The sequence below is a fragment of the Rousettus aegyptiacus genome, unplaced genomic scaffold (genome assembly GCF_014176215.1).
Source record: "Rousettus aegyptiacus isolate mRouAeg1 unplaced genomic scaffold, mRouAeg1.p scaffold_m13_p_3, whole genome shotgun sequence".
NCBI classification, from domain to species: Eukaryota; Metazoa; Chordata; class Mammalia; order Chiroptera; family Pteropodidae; genus Rousettus; species Rousettus aegyptiacus.
The window spans coordinates 107,048,093-107,064,182 of record NW_023416306.1 but is presented as its reverse complement, the minus strand read 5'-3'; the positions used below and the strand labels follow the sequence as shown (position 1 = coordinate 107,064,182).

The 16,090-nt window shown below is 37.5% G+C and overlaps 1 protein-coding gene across 1 annotated transcript; it reads right to left on the bottom strand.

The window, feature by feature from the left end:
* Positions 1 to 386: 386 nt before the first annotated feature.
* METTL3 (methyltransferase like 3) lies at positions 387 to 14,199 on the bottom strand. The gene is made up of 11 exons (XM_016165566.2): positions 13,968 to 14,199; positions 5,273 to 5,490; positions 4,780 to 5,184; positions 3,618 to 3,793; positions 2,807 to 3,023; positions 2,408 to 2,595; positions 2,019 to 2,057; positions 1,737 to 1,845; positions 1,553 to 1,618; positions 1,270 to 1,382; positions 387 to 618 (listed from the first exon to the last, which is right to left on the bottom strand). The coding sequence occupies exons 1-11, from the start codon at positions 14,065 to 14,067 to the stop codon at positions 507 to 509; spliced, it is 1,743 nt and encodes a 580-aa protein (XP_016021052.1). The 5' UTR covers positions 14,068 to 14,199; the 3' UTR covers positions 387 to 506.
* Positions 14,200 to 16,090: the final 1,891 nt, after the last annotated feature.

Here is a 16,090-nt window from a genome sequence, read left to right as displayed (position 1 = left end):
AAAATGTACTTACTTCGTTTTTCTTGGAAACAAGCTAAAGAATAAGAGACTGGCAAAGCCACATAGTGTAACAGTATAAGCAAATGTTTAGAACATGATAGCCCTAGTGATGCTAACCTTAAGTGAAACGCAAATCTCACCTTGAGAAATGCTGTCCCAGAGAACTCCCTTCTTGATTATTATGTTTATATAGTATTAACTGCTAATCACTTTGATCTTGTACTCTATAATCAACACGTTAATGCTTTCCATGCATTCAGTTTGAATCCTTACATCAACCCATGAGGTGAATAATATTCCCAGTTTATGTATCAAGAATCATACTGAGAGATGAGTTACATAGATTACACACTGTTAAGTGGCAAAGCCAAAGTTTGACCTCAAAATCCCAATTACAATATAAACTTTTATTTAAATAAGGAAAAAAGCTATTGTACAAATATCACTCTTCAGGTGCTGCCTGCAGAGCCATGGCTATGGACGCTTATCTCTGTGACAAAGTTCTTCTAGAGATTTTTAGGTTTAGAGATGATACCATCTGGATACCTTTGCTTGAACCGGGCAACCACATCTGGGTCTAGTAGGTGGATCCCATCCAGTTGGTTTCCAAGGGTGATCCTGAAGCAAGGAGAAAGAGGACAAACCAAAAATCCTGGAATTAAAAGGCTTAATATTGTTAAATGATGCATAACTTTTATTAAGATTGCCTACTGTCTCATCAAATATTCATGCCAATCAATTTTAAAAGACTTTAATAGTAGTATAGGGTAGCATGCCTGGTTAGGAACTGAGCACAGATTCTGGTGTTAAAACAGGCAGGATCTGTATTACTTAAGCGTTAATAACTGATGGCTATCCAGGCCTACTTCACAAAGTTGTTGGTGCCAGTGAGTATTCTTAGGATAAAAGTAAAATGCTAGCAGCATGTCTTTTAAAGCTCTACTAACAGGATGAAATATATTAAAATTGTTGACAGATTTAACAGATTTTTAAACCACAAGGGGGAACATTCAAAACATAACTAGAATAACTGAGGAAGCTCTTTAGGTTGCTTGAGAGTAGAAACCCTAGAGAGCAGTAGTTTTGAGTCCTAAAACCTATTGTGTTTCCATTGTTGCAGAATCCTGTAGAACAGTTTAAATATAAGCTTAGGTGGCTTATGAATCCCACTTATAGACTACTAGAATATGAGGTGAAGCTGTACTAACTTCTGTTCTTGACTATAAACAGTTTTGCCCTTGGGGCAAGCATGGTCTCAGATCACCTTACCAGTTGGGCTGCACATTGTGTGGTCGTCCAAATAACTCAATCTTGCGAGTGCCAGGGGATAGTCTCTCAATCATGCCATAGATTTCATCTGGTTTATGACTAGTGGAACGAACCTAGGAAATAAAGGCTCTAGCTGCTTTTAAGTTACCCAAGACTGCAATTCTAGCCCTTTCCATTTATGTTTATGATCCAAATGAGAGAACTTGGGATAAGAATATACCTGACATGAATAACTGATACCAATTAAAATGTGAAAACCTTAGATGCCTGAGAAAACACATACCTCAGCTACGATCACATCACAATCCAGACCCTGGTTGAAGCCTTGGGGATTTCCTTTAACACCAACCTGCTCACCACAGAGAACAAATTACCTTATGAATCCCCAACATGTGAACTTTTTCTCAATAAAAAAATCAAACAATTTGTCTTTTCCACCTAATGAAATGAGCCCGACTGCTGCTCACCAAGCAGTGTTCCTTCCCATGGTTCAACCAATGACCTGTACGGCCTGTCCGAATGATGCGTTGCAGTTGATTTGTCTTCACCCAGATAATTTCATCTACCCGTTCATAACTGTGGGGCATAAAAAAGAGAACTAGAGCTTAATTAGGCTTTCACAGTTTGAACAGTACCATCTACAGAGGCAAGGAATCAAAAGGAATACTCTGGAAGAACAGGACACATATCTCAACTATAGCAATTACGTATTTATTTTCTCTCAAAGCAACGCAATGATTGCTACTTACCCCCAGAGATTCAGACATTCTCTACCCAACTCCATGGCCCTAGAAATAAGGGATAAAGAGATACTTCTATATCCATATTTTTTTCCTCCTTTCAAGATAGCTAAGTGTTGTTTTCAGTAGACATTCAGTGAACATTTATATGCAAGACACCATTTGGGCAACAGGGTGGATCTAAGAAGGGAAAGAAAATGTATCCTCAATGGCCTTACCTCTAAGTAGAATTCAAGGTATAATTTCTGTTATAAACAGGCTTTAGGTCTCAGTAGAAAAAAAAGCTCACTCAATCATATATTTAATAGCATGGCTAGGAAAACCCAGGATTTTATCGCCACTCAGTACTTACTCTGTACTATATCTGCCCATAACTAAATATCTTTGAACTGCATTACCTGCCTGTGACCCAGAGGAAGAGAAAGCCATCATCCTGCAGTACTGGTATGTTGAGCCTGCGCATCTCATCATCTGTCAGGGTCCCATAGGGCAGCTCCATGTGAATATCCCAGGGTGGGTCAGCCATCACAACTGCGAACTTGCCCAAGATACTGACGTCCAGGTAGCGGATATCACAACAGATCCACTGCATGAGGTGGTATTTGGTCATCTTCCTTTCCTCACTCTCAGATTCATGGCCCCATTCCCTCTTTTCCATTTGATTTTCCTACTCCCTCATGAGCATATCTATCCCACTCCATTCCCAATAAGCAAGACAAATTACTGATTATGTCCTGCTTTCCTATCTGTATGGCTGCCCTACTCAGATAAAAATCCTAAATTGAGCTGACAGGTACCTGAGGCGGAAAGAGACGATCTGCACTGGAGTCACCTCCAACACTCTGTGTAAGAGCAAGCTCCTGGCTTGGTGTATGATCTTTGCTCCCAGGAGCCTCAGAATCCATGCAAGCATCAATTTCATAGTGAACATACTTGCAGGTATCCATGTGGAAACATGTGTTAAGGAAAGAGCAGTCACCTAATGACTCATCAGTGTGTTTATTGATAATTCGCCTGGGGAAATATAAAGGGAAAATCAGAATCAAGGTGATATTTCAGAGTTAGATCCCAGAGTTCAAGGTCCAAACTGTTTCAAAATGTCCTGTCTTTTACCCTCTACTAATTTTATCATCAGAGCTTCCTCCAAGAGTTTTCAGAGAAGGGGGAGGCAGGTGACATGGAAATCCATAAATCACACTAATGGAGTTTTAATTCCTCTCTGAGCAAAGACATAATCTCCTTATCTTACGACAGGAAGGAAGGAAGCTTGCTGGTTATAGCAGTATAAAACACTGACCTAAGAGCCCTGGGTCCTATTTCTCCTAACATCCTCCTTCCACATTCACTGGGGCTCAGAGACAGAGATGCCTTGCTATTGCCAGAAGAAAAAGGAGCATTAAAAAAAAACTTCGCATCTATTTGGGAGTACTCCCTTCCACAGAACACTACTAAAAGTATACCTTCAGAGTCTGGAGATCTCAGACAAACAATATTAAAACCATTAAATAACAGGATTAAAGATATAACCCCAAAGACTAGAAGGAATGTACAGAAAAGGAATGGCAGCTTCTTGGAGATTCATGACCCCTGCTCTCCCTCCCAAGAGACCTGAAGTGCAGCTTGCGACATGGCCGATCAGCATCACTGGCTTTCATGCACTCCTCCTTGGTTCCATAGTCACAAAACTCTTGCACTTGGGCCCGACCTCGTGACCGAAACTTTTCAACAATGGATTGTTCCTTGGCTGTTGTAGTATTTAATAGCTCTAGGATCTCCTGACTGACCTGTGACAGAAGAATTCTTGGACTTAAAAGGGTTTGTAGATAAAATTAGCCCTTAAACCACCTCTATAAATTCCACTTGACAATAATGCCCACCAAAACCACTTATATTTATTAGGTACTAAACAAAGGAACAGTGCAAGCACTTTACTATTTAGCTCAGTCTATGCAACAATTCTGTAAGGGAGGGAGGGTACTCTAGTTTTCCTTGCGTTAAAGATGAGAAGACTAAGGCTCAAGAGAAGTTAATTAACTTGTTCAAAATCACACAGCTAGAAGTAGCAAACTGATGAGAACTCATGTGTGTCCAATATTTATAGTCAACCACTAAACAGTAAGTTCTCTCTTAACGTCATCAATAGGATTTGTGATTTTAAGCATAATGATGTATAATGAAACCAATTTTACCACAGGCCAAATGGTGTTGAGTTAAGTTCCTACAGCGTCTCATTCTTATAACAAAATGACTTTGAACAAAACAACATTATTCGAGGACCTGCTGTACTGTCAATTCACATTGTTTAATCACTTTCCATAATTACTGGTCCATATGACTTACAGTATTCATCTCCATTCATCTCCCTCTATTTGTTATTTGAATAGCTCTTCTTTTGATCACATGATTCTTCCAAACAGATCCAATGATAAAGAGTCTCTATTTTTTTGACATTGGCATTATTGACATTTTGGGCTGGATAATCCTTTGTTGTGTAGGGGCTGTCCTACTAGGACTGTAGGATGCTTAGCAGTATCCCTTGCCTCTGCCCACTAGATGTCTGTAGCACTCCCCTGTGTGTGACAACCAGAAATATCTTCAGACATTGCCAAATGTCCTCTGCAGGAAGGAGGGGAGCAAAATCATCCCTAGTTGAGAACCACTGCTCCAAACCTTCAATTCTAAGAACTGTTCCTTGCCCTAAGGGTAAATTTCTCTAAACCCAAGGTACAATTCAAAGTATATGTATAAAAGCATTTCCATCTGCCCCTACCTTCTTGCTCTGTTGTTCTTTAGTAGACTGTTGATTCAGAAGGCTTTCTATCTCCAGATCAACATCTGATGCAGCATGTTTCCTTGATTTCTTGGTTGGCTCCTTGGCTGCTTCTGATGCTGAAGAGGCCAGACCAGAGGCCAAAGAGCCAGCAAAGGCAGCTACTGTGGTCGAGTCCTGTTCTGCACGCCGCTTCTGCCCTGTGATAGTCCCTGTTACCTCCCCAGGGCCCTTCTTTTCTGCCACAGCGCCCATCATGGCAGAAAGCTTGGAATGATCAGCATAGGTCACAAGAGTGGGATGTGCATCATCTTGTAGGAGACCTCGCTTTACCTCTATCAACTCCTGAGCTGCAAACTTCTGTAGGAGGCTTTCCACCCCATCTTGAGTAGCAGGGGCATCTGGCTAGGGAAAGAAGGAAGGGAATAAGACACTGACCATGAACTGAAGAAAAGAAGTGGTAGATCCCAACCCTGACTTATCAGGCCGTTACCGTGGAGATGGCAAGCCGGATGGACACGGCATCAGTGGGCAATGTTAGGGCTAGATCGGAGAGGTGGTGTAGCAACTTCTTCTCTAATTCAGGGTCTGTAGCTAGTTCAGGAACTGCTGAAGCTGTGCTGGGCTTAGAGCTACCAGAAGTGGGTGCAGCAGGCACTGGGCTGTCACTGCGGAAGGTTGGAGACAGCGCTGCCTCTGGATTCCGTAGATCTAGGAGTGAAGTGAAAACGCAAAAGGGCAACCACTGTCAGTCTATACATTCCTCAGAAATCAAATTCCCCAGCATTCATAGGACAATTCTTTCATTTCATGCAGGAAATACTCTGACCACATTTAGCACTAGATAACTTTTCCTCAATCATACTCAAGTATTCACTGATTTGCGAAGATAACCCTGAGTTTTCTAGAAACAGCTTACCTTTTCTTCTATTGGATAAGAGGTGTTTTCCTAATTCCTTATCCTTGCTGTGCTTCAAAGGAAATAATTTAGCAGTGTAGTTGATAGAAGTGTCTATACCACCTCCATTCAAGTTACTCTAAATGATATTGATATAATCAACCTGAATTTAAAAGCCAGAAATATTTTCAACAACCTAAGCTGTGATCATATCTTTTTGAGGAATGGAGTGTGAATTTTATGAATTAAGGCCACTGGACATGAAAATGGAAGTGTTGGAGGTTAGAATGATGTGACCTTTAACGTCAAACACAAAAATCTTAAAAACTTTGCTGAAGCCCTGGTCACTAGATGATACTTCCTATTTTTATTACCTACTCTACTACTTCATAAACTGAATAGCCAACACAATCTTAATAAGACTTAAGAAACTAAAAAATTTCCATTTTAATGGAAATGATTTTAGTGAAATTTAACTCAAAAATTCCAAGGACAATGGACCTGAACTACACCAAAAACCCTGCTGAACATTAAATTTTATAAAAATAAGTTATGCACTATTTGGAAAATAAACTCCATGTTAGCTGGAAATGTCATATAATTGACATAACTTTCTTCACCTTGCTTACTTGCGATTCCTTTATTTGCTAAGAGACTAGAACCTTTACCAGATGAACTGATAAAAGTTTCTTGTTTTGTTTTGGCAAAGGTGTTGTACACATGGATGGGTATGGATGGGTCACGGAAGCACTTTGAAGGTCTAAATGAGAAAGAATTTGAGAGCAACTGACCTAAAGTAAAAGAATTATGAAAGAAATAGGAGTGACAATTAGCTTACTTGGAAGACTACAAGCAAAATTCTTGCATTGAACAGGACTGAGTTGGTGACTACAAAAGTCCCTTGCAATTCAGAGATTCTACAAGTCTAATAAATGTAAGCTAAAATACCCCAATTACAATTTACACTATCGGTCAAGTTTTAAATTTTTTTGAAGTAACCAAATTTATTTCATTAAGCAACCTAAGCACAATCAATGATAAATATCATTAATAAGGCAGAAAAAATATAAAATATTTTAAAATTAAGATTTCAGGCATTGTATCCACAAATTGTTTTATACATTATATATTGACCTATAGAACTCATAAAGTATGCCAAAGGAAGTAAATTATGTAAGCTATTTACCTAAAGATTCTGATAACAGAAACAGACTAAAGGAAGATGTAGATTTGTCTACAAGTTTTAAGTTAATACTTAGCATACTCTGTTGTGCAGTTTTGAAATTTTAAATATTTTAGGTGAGCCATAAATTACCCATCCCCCACACACACACACACACACGCACACTGTTGTCCTTAGTATGAGTTTTATTTTATTAATAAAGGACTACGCCCCCTATAGAAAATCCCTATTACATCTTTTTTAACTACTTTGAAGCATGACTGACATGTAAAAAGCTGTACATATTTAATGTATACAGCTCAATGACTTTGAAGAAAAGTATACACACCCATGAAACCAATTACCACCATCAAGGCCATAAATATAATCACCTCCCGAAGTTTCCTTCTGCTGCCTTTATTATTATTTGCGTGTGTGGTAAGATCACTTGATGTAAGATATACCCTCTTAGAAAATGTTTAACTATATGATATTGTTAGCTATAGACATTATGCTATATAGATCTCCAGAACTTATTTTATGTAACAAACTATGTACCCGATGACCATCACCTCATTTACCTCTCTCTCCCATTCCCTAGCAATCACCATTCTACTCCCCACATCTGACTATTTTAGATTCTACATCTCAAATATCATCTAAATCAGATTATACCGTATTCATCTTTGTCTATTTCACTTAGTATAAGGTCTTCTAGGTTCACCCTGGCAGGCTCCTTTTTATGGCTGAATAATATTCCATTGTATATATATTCCACATTTTCTTTATCCATTCATCCACCAATGAACATTTAGGTTGTTTACATATCTTGGCTATTGGGAGTAATGCTGCAGTGAACATGGGTGTGCAGGTATCCTGATTTTAATTCTTTTGAGTACACAGAAGCAGGACTGCTGGATTATATGGCAATTCTATTTTTCATTTTTTGAGGAACCTCCATACTGTCTTCAACGATGGCTATTCTCTTTACCAACACATTATCTTTTAATTTTTAAATAATAGCCATCCTAACAAGTATGAAGTTAATATCTCATTATGACTATGATTTGCATTTTCCTGATGATTGGTGATGTTAAATACCTTTTCATATACCCGCTAGTTATCCGTATGTCTTCTCTAGAGACCTATTATATCTTGCTTTTGCATATTTTGCTTATTTCTTGCTCACATAACTTACAAGAAAATGAGTGCTGTCATTAAAATAAATGTCAAATTACTGAGCATTTTCTCCCAAGATTTCAAATTTTCAATCAGTACTTCAGAAACATTCTTATTAATGTAATCTAATCCAAACTATGTTTGGGAATATATTTATTCACTGCCACACACACACAAAAGTGGTTCTTGAGACACTTGGCTTAAATATGCAATATCACATTATTTTTTTGATAAACATTTTCTGAGTTTATTTTAAATAAAGCCAAGGAGCTAACAGTTCAATGAAAAAAAACAACCTACTTGACAGTTACATCTGCTATTATCATATTTAAAATAACAATAAATTCGGTTAGATGTTAATGCTCTTGATTTCTTTCCTACTAACTTCTCATATAAATGTTATTTTCTATTTCTAAAAGATTTTTTTTAATCTAGACTTTATACCCTCTCAGACATTATCTCTGAGAAAAAGACTGATTTTGCTCCAATTTTAGTGTCAATAAACTGAAATGTGCTTTTTAAAAAAATACATTGGGGTAACACTGGTTAATAATATTATGTAAGTTTCAGGTGTACAATTTTATAATACAACATCTGTATACTTCCTTGTGGCTCACGAAAGTGGGCTTTTTATAATTAACCTATTGATACTATCAAGAAGGTAACCATATGAACACTTTAGAGTTTTGGCTTTCTCCAGTTAGTAACAGAATTTAGATGTTCTTTGAGTAATTTATAACTTTTCTTAAAGTAACAAGTTTATATAAAAGGAACCACTTTAACATACATTTTCAATCTCCAGATTTTTTTTTCCTCTTTGGCAATTTGACTAATCACTTGTTTTAATACTGCTTTTTTAAAAACACAACCTGGTGATGTGATTTTGGTCATAAATCCTTATGTTAATAACACCTCCTAAGAGTTTTCTTTTCATGACAATCAGGACGCTGGAGCTGAAAATACCTCTTTTAAGGTTATTAGAAGGAAGGGGAAGGACTTCATGTTTAATGTGGGAAAAGTTAACAGCTAATTAATGTAACTTACTTATGGATGGGCTTTAGCCACATGCAAATCTTTACATATGAATAATAATATGTACACACACATAATTTGGGAAAAGATGCCAGTGTTTTATCATTCTTAATATGGCCTATTGTCCAGAAAAGGATTAAGAACAGCTGGGTTCAAACTCCTTCAGAAAGTATTTGTTCATTTATTAATTCAATATATTTACTACTTACTCTATGCTGGTAACAATGCTGACACTGTTTCTAATCTAATAAAAATTATGTGTTGGGTTTAGCACAGTAATACATAATACTTGAGTTTATTCTTTGGTTAAGAGCTCCATGCATATAAACAAAATATTAGCTTGTAGATATAAAAATATGGCCAGCTTACTGATTTGCTGACCTCCAAAATATATTAACATCTATGTGCACATCTGCAGTCTCACAGATGAAATACATTGAGCAGTTCACATATTCACATATTCACAAAGTAGACTTGGCCAAGTCTACTTTGTTTCAATTAAAATAAAGATTTATTTAAGGTAATAATCTTCATTACAAAAAGGTGTACTTTACAGAAAAGTTTGCTGATTCCTCAAAAAATTGAAAACAGAATTAAAGGAATCCCTTGCTTTTTGAAGTTTGCTTTATACTACTTTGCTTCTACAAAAAACCTTCCTTAGTGCCTAGTCTTGCTAAATGAAAGAAATCCAAAGGTTTTTGCTTTTATGAAAAAAGGTGAGAAGCAGGGCGTGATGGATCCTAAGGTAATTGCTTTGCTTTATGCCATTTCAGCTTACAAAAAGTTTCATAAGAACACTCTATTTTTGGATAGTGTGGAGGAAACCTGTGCCATATGATCTAGCATTTCCACTTCTGGGTATATTATCTAAAATTTTTGAAAGCAGGGTCTCAAATAGATATTTGTACACCTCTGTTGACAGCGGCATTATTCACAATAGTTAAAAGGGAGAAATCAAATGTCCACCAATGAATAAATGGATAAACAAAATGTGGTATAGATATACAACAGAATATTCAGCCTTAAAAAAGAAATTCTGACAAATGCTATGACATGGATGACCCTTGAGGACATTATGCTAAGTGAAATAAGCCAGTCATAAAAAGACAAAGGCTTTATTATGATTCCATTTCTATGGGATATCTAGTAATCAACTCATAGAAACAGAAAGTAGAATGGTGGTTGCCAGGAACTGGGGGGAAAGGAGGATACGGAACTATTTAATAGGTAGAGTTTCAGTTTTGCCAGATGAAAAAGTTCTGAAGATTGGTTGCCCAACAATGTGAATGCAATTCACATTACTCAACTGTATACTTACAAATGGTTAAAATGGTAAGTTTTATGTAGCATACTTTGATACAATTTTTTAAAAAATTGTACTTAAAAAAAAAATGCCTAATTAACAAAGAGCTCCGAACAGATTCTTTGTCCATACTATTTTGCAATTCATTCGTTTAATATCCTTGTCTTCTAACACTGAGGACAGTAGTAAACAATTAAATATTAGATTTCAATAATGCTATAAAAACCAAGATGTGGTATGAAAATTTTTATTTCCTGTGAGAAAAAAAAAGAATGATATGAACTTTAACCAAGCCTTTTGTTACATCTTACATAACAATCTGATTAATAAACTAATAAAGTGTGTTTCACAATATTTTCCTAAGATTCTTAACATTCAAAGAAATATCTTTTTGGAAAAATCAAAATAATTGAAAAAAGAAAAAAACAGTAACCGGCTGGATTAATTTGTATGATTCATCTCTACCTATTCCTGCCTTACCTAGGGCCTCACAAAACCCTAGGACACAAGACGACATATATTTAGTCACAACCTCAAAAATACTTTTATAGGAGTCTTAATCATATTATTAGGTGGATGTACTAGGAGTCTTAACCATATATTATTAGGTAGACATACAAGTTAAGAAATAGTTATAACCAAAAAGAATACTTGGATTCAAAGGAGACTACAATCTTGTCTAAATTATTAAACATGCTTAGCAAGGACCTGAATAAAGTATTGAGGCTCTAGGGGTTAGGTTTGCATATGGCACCAACTTTTCCCAATGACCATTCCATGGACCTCTAAAAGAGGCTCCATTAAACAAGTTTCTCAGACTTCTCTCAAATATTAATACCAAAGTGAGGTTAAAACCATGAAAAAGTGAAGTGCAACTTAAAATGACCAAGAACAATAGATCATCCATCTAAAGAATATGAATTTAGAAATGGTAAGTGTAAGGTATGCTGTGTATAACCAATAAACAAACTACATATAGATGTCGTCTCTCGCAAAAATGACAAAGACATAGCTGAACACAAAGTAGTCAATGATGTAGTATAGTGATACGGTTTTTTAAAAATTAATTTTGTAAATCACTTTGTTAAAGGCAACAACTACTTGAATCTTTAAGTCTCCTTTTTAAATTGCCACTGCTGAAGGATAACAAATTATTCCATACTAAAATTAAATACTCCCCCCCCAAAAAAAAATCCCTAGAAGAAATGCTCACATCCAAGACTGTCACATCTTTCTACACTGCAAAAGAGTCCCAGGAGACTAAAATAAAGTGATAGGCTATCCATGTGAAAATATAGGGAGGGTACAGAACAAGGCTACATACATTACCTTCTATTGAAATACACATAGTGAAGTCAATTAACCTAGTGTCCAAATGTAGTAATTGTTGAGTTTCTAGGTACAAAAGAATAGAACCATCAGCCATTCTTTTCTACTGATCGAGCAACTTACCCAGAGGGCCCCCATATCCTACTGCTGCTTTCCCAATGACCACTCCATGGACCTCTAAAAGAGGCTCCATTAAACAAGTTTCTCAGACTTCTCTCAAATATTATCCAAGTACAATCTGTTTTGCTACAATGTATTTATTCAATGTAAATCAGTTCATATGCAATTGGTAAATAAGGAAATATCAGAATAACATGGAAAACTTGGTTCCCAAATGATTTTCTCATCATGTTGATGTTTTGAAGTGGTCATGGGCAAATACTCTCACAGAAAAATCTTTGGCAGTACATGAATATGTTAAGAAAAAAAAGGTCTGAATCCTAGAGAAATGCCTTTAAAAGTGTGTGTGTGTGTGTATGTGTGTGTGTGTGTGTGTGTATCTGGTTTAGTGGCCTCAAGAAGTGCTTCACTTTGCACCATGTTAAGCTATCTTGGAGGCTAAAAGTCCAGATGAAGAAACTGTGAAGTTATTTCCCTTGGTTAAACAAAAAGACTAATTTTTGGAAGGAAAAGTAGGAATTCCAGGATATAGGCTATGGAGATGGAATGACTTTCATTACAGGTCAAGACACCATTAGAGATTTAACTATGCTAGTAATTTTAGTAGAATACTGTAAGGGTTCTACTAACAAAGTTACATAGGTTTTGAGTAGACTACTTCTACATGTATTTCTTCTATAAGCCCTGTATCTTAAATGCAGGCTTTTGCAGAAAGTAAGGTTTTTCAAGAACACACACATATGTGTAACAGACATGCCTCTGATCATTTCCTTCCAAAATGCTGTTTTTGAAAAAGTTCGGATACTTAAGCCCAGTAAGAGTATATGATAAAATAAGAAGCAACTGGGTCATGTGTCTATGTGATAGTTATGTAATTGTTATATTGTCTAAAACTGATATGCATAAATAAAAGGCTCAGAAACAGAAAAAATGAAAGAATAAGAAAAAATAGAGAAAACTGGATCAACAACTAGAGGTCAAAGGAATTGAAGGAAAATATTCTCCCTCTTGGGTAATTCAGTAACTATTCCAATGCCTAATAATTCCTGATCATGTGTCTTGCACTTCTTCCTCTACTCACCCTGCCCTCTTAACTTCTTTCTAATAAGTCCTATATAGTCGTCAAAACCAAATTCCTAGTGCCAACTCTTCCATGATGCCTTCACTCACCAAACCAACTCGTTCCTCACTTCTCCTTTCACTGTATTCATTGTGGAATCATTCGTTTGGTATTTAACATGTAAAATATTGCATATGACTTTTTATTAGCATCAATCCTTTATCCCTAACTAAATTTCAAACTCTGAGGGCAGGATCAATGTCATACTTATTTTTGTCTAACTAGACTCATGCAACTGTAGAAACTCAATAGATGTTTATTTATTTATTATGGTGTGAATGTCCTGCCAGGGACTCTGCTAGTTCCAGGGACCAAAATATGTGTGCATGAACCAGATATGTATCAAGACAAGATTGACCTTAAATAATTCAGGGCTCGTGCTGGGAATAGGTGACAGGTAGGACTGAAAATCTTTTGAGGTTCTTTCGTTTTATGGCTGACACAGTGGGTAACCGGAGGGGAGAAAGAGTTTTTTAAATAAATGTTTTCATATTCCTGCTCGGCATGTAAATGACTGAAACAATACCAGTTCCTCTACTCATTTAGCAACAGTGAGTGCAACTCAGTGAGGGCCACTGAAAGGGGCCCTGTGGATATCAAGGCTCGGTGCTTGCTCTCAGGGTCCCACACTCACAAAAAACAACCACTATAAAACAGTCGCTATAACCGAGGGGAGAACAAAGCGCCATGGGAGCAACAAAAAGAGGGAACTTGATTCTTCGAGGGGCAGGGCTGAGAGGTCTAGCAAAAGAGACCTTCTTATAGACTTAAGGGGCATCACCCCTGGGACGAAGGTGGGGCCCTGGCGTCAGTCCTGGGAAAGCGAACTGAAGGAATCAAAGCACGGGGTTGGAAGGAATCTCAACTACTGCAGGAGGGCGAAGGGTCAGTGATGCTGAGGGGCGAAAGAGAGTATCAATGCACTAAGCGTTAAAGAAATAGCCGCTTGGAGAAAGGCGCCGCCGACTCGAGAGCTGTCTCTTTCTCCAGGGTTCCCTCCCGCCCATCTTGGTTTAGCATCGGCCGAGACAGCCTCGCGCCTCACCCAAGTGCCCCGAGTCCTGCTTCCGCCTCCGCTGCAGCCTCTCCCGCAGCGAGTCCAGCTGCTTTTTGTGGGCCTGGATAGAACTCCACGTGTCCGACATCCTGTTCTCCCAGCCTGAACAAGTCTCGAATCAGGCGCGGCGGACGAGCACCTCCCAGCCGGAGTTCCAGGAAATATTCAATTCTCACGCGGACACTCTAAGGCTAACCGGAAAGAGATCCCGGGAAACGCGCTAGGCGGAAAAGTCATTTCCGGTTTCGCGCTCGCTTTGAAGCTGAAAAAAGATCCATCTTACGTGTTGGCAGGATGACGGACATATTTTTTATTGGCGCTGTCTCGTGCTGCCGGGCGCTACGAGGCTTTGGTTGCCATATTGGTACCTGGCAGCACGGCCATGTTGCTTATAGGCGCGCATGCGGCCATGTTGAATACAAGGACAACAGCCCTGAGAGTTGACCAGTATGTGTACTACTAAAGATATTTGAAATGAAGAATTCCTCTTAACAGTTTGATATATACCTTTTTCAATTGAAGTTGTTATAGGTGTATGTTTCCATGCAGTCAGTTACAAAGATTGCTATTACATTAGTTCCCAATTTGCAGGTGAGGAGAACTTCTTTGAGAGAGAAGGAAGACTGATGGATCAGTGATGTAAGAAGTCTACAAATACATATTCTCACTCTTCTTACTTATACCAAATCTACAAGTATCATGTGTGATATTTTAAAACAGAGTTCTCATAAGGGGAGACAAAGGTACTTTAGGTTTTCAAGTTGCGTTGTGTTTCTTATTCTGGATATTGGTTGCATCAGTATGTCATTTATGAGAATTAATTGAACCAAACATTTTGGTATGTGCACGTCTCTATGTGTAGTAAACTTAAATACAAAAGGTTTTTATTTTTAAGGGGTCCTCTGAATGGGAGCACTTAGAAACCACTGAATTATCCAATTTCTGCATGGCGACAAACACTGTCTGAAAGAAAAGCTTGAAAAGGCATGGCTCCTGTTTTCAGAGTTTCTAGCCTGGTAAAGGAGCTAAGACCCGGTTTATTAATATCGAACCATCTTTACACACAAGGCAGCATCAGCGTAGATTCTGAAAAATATATGTGATTGCAAAGAATGGAGGACTCTAAGCCCAGATGGCCCAGGAAGGCATTGGAAAGATGGTGACATCAAAGTTCAGGCTTGAAGTGACAGCTAGGTCTTTAGTAGGTCAAGCTATAGGAGAGAATTCCAGGCCAAGGACATGATAAAAGCAAAGGTCTAGACCAGAATGAAGAAAGCGTAATGTGTGTCCTGCTAATTCAGATTAGTTCACTAGAACATGGAAAATTATATTTGGGGGTTTGGAAAATTATTTACGTTTCCATATTTGAGACCAGATTGCAAAAAGTACGTCACCTGAGTAAAGAGCTTGCAATTTATTCAGAATTCAACACAATAATTTAGGGTTTGTGAATAGAGAGTGTTTTAAGATTGATCTGGTGTTCTAGTTGGATTGGGGAGGTGAGTTTGGAGAAGGATATAGTTAGTCTATTGTAACTAAGTGTTTCATGACAGGATCTTTAATTAACTTGAAAACTGGTTGTGGATAGTAACGGAAAGGAAGGGGTGAATAGAAGAGGACTTTGAGAAGAAAGATGTATGTGTATTAGGATGTGGCAGTTTCATCCATTGAGTGACTACTATGTGCTAGGTACTGTAAAGAGTTAGTAATCAAAATATTCATTTCCATTCATTTTCTGAATTTAATTTACTTAGTAGGTAATTTACACTGCCTTTTGAGATGCGTTAACTTTGTATATGAGCTTAGAAGTAGAAGACACAGAAATAAATATGTATTCACATGAGCATCTCTGGACATTTAATTTTCATGATTACACATACTGAGAAGCAAAAGTGCTATCTTCCTCAGCAGAAATACTCTATGGAAAGTTGGCTGATTTGAGATCATGGAAGACTGCTCAGGGGGACTGCTCTACCTAAGGGATTTTGCTTCCTTTAATAACTTTGCTCTAGAAACTTCCCTCAAGAAAGTTAATAAGAGATGCTTTCATACTTCCGTTTGGGATGTATCCTGTGTAGCTTTAAGTTTAGACATATATATTATTACTAAAG

Excerpts from the sequence above, each read along its gene's own strand:
- METTL3 (XM_016165566.2), bottom strand. The coding sequence starts at position 14,067 with ATGTCGGACACGTGGAGTTCTATCCAGGCCCACAAAAAGCAGCTGGAC. Across the intron at positions 5,185-5,272 it reads TCCGGCTTGCCATCTCCACG|CCAGATGCCCCTGCTACTCA; the intron begins GTAACGGCCTGA and ends TTCTTTCCCTAG. Across the intron at positions 2,058-2,407 it reads TTCCTCTGGGTCACAGGCAG|GGCCATGGAGTTGGGTAGAG; the intron begins GTAATGCAGTTC and ends CCTTATTTCTAG.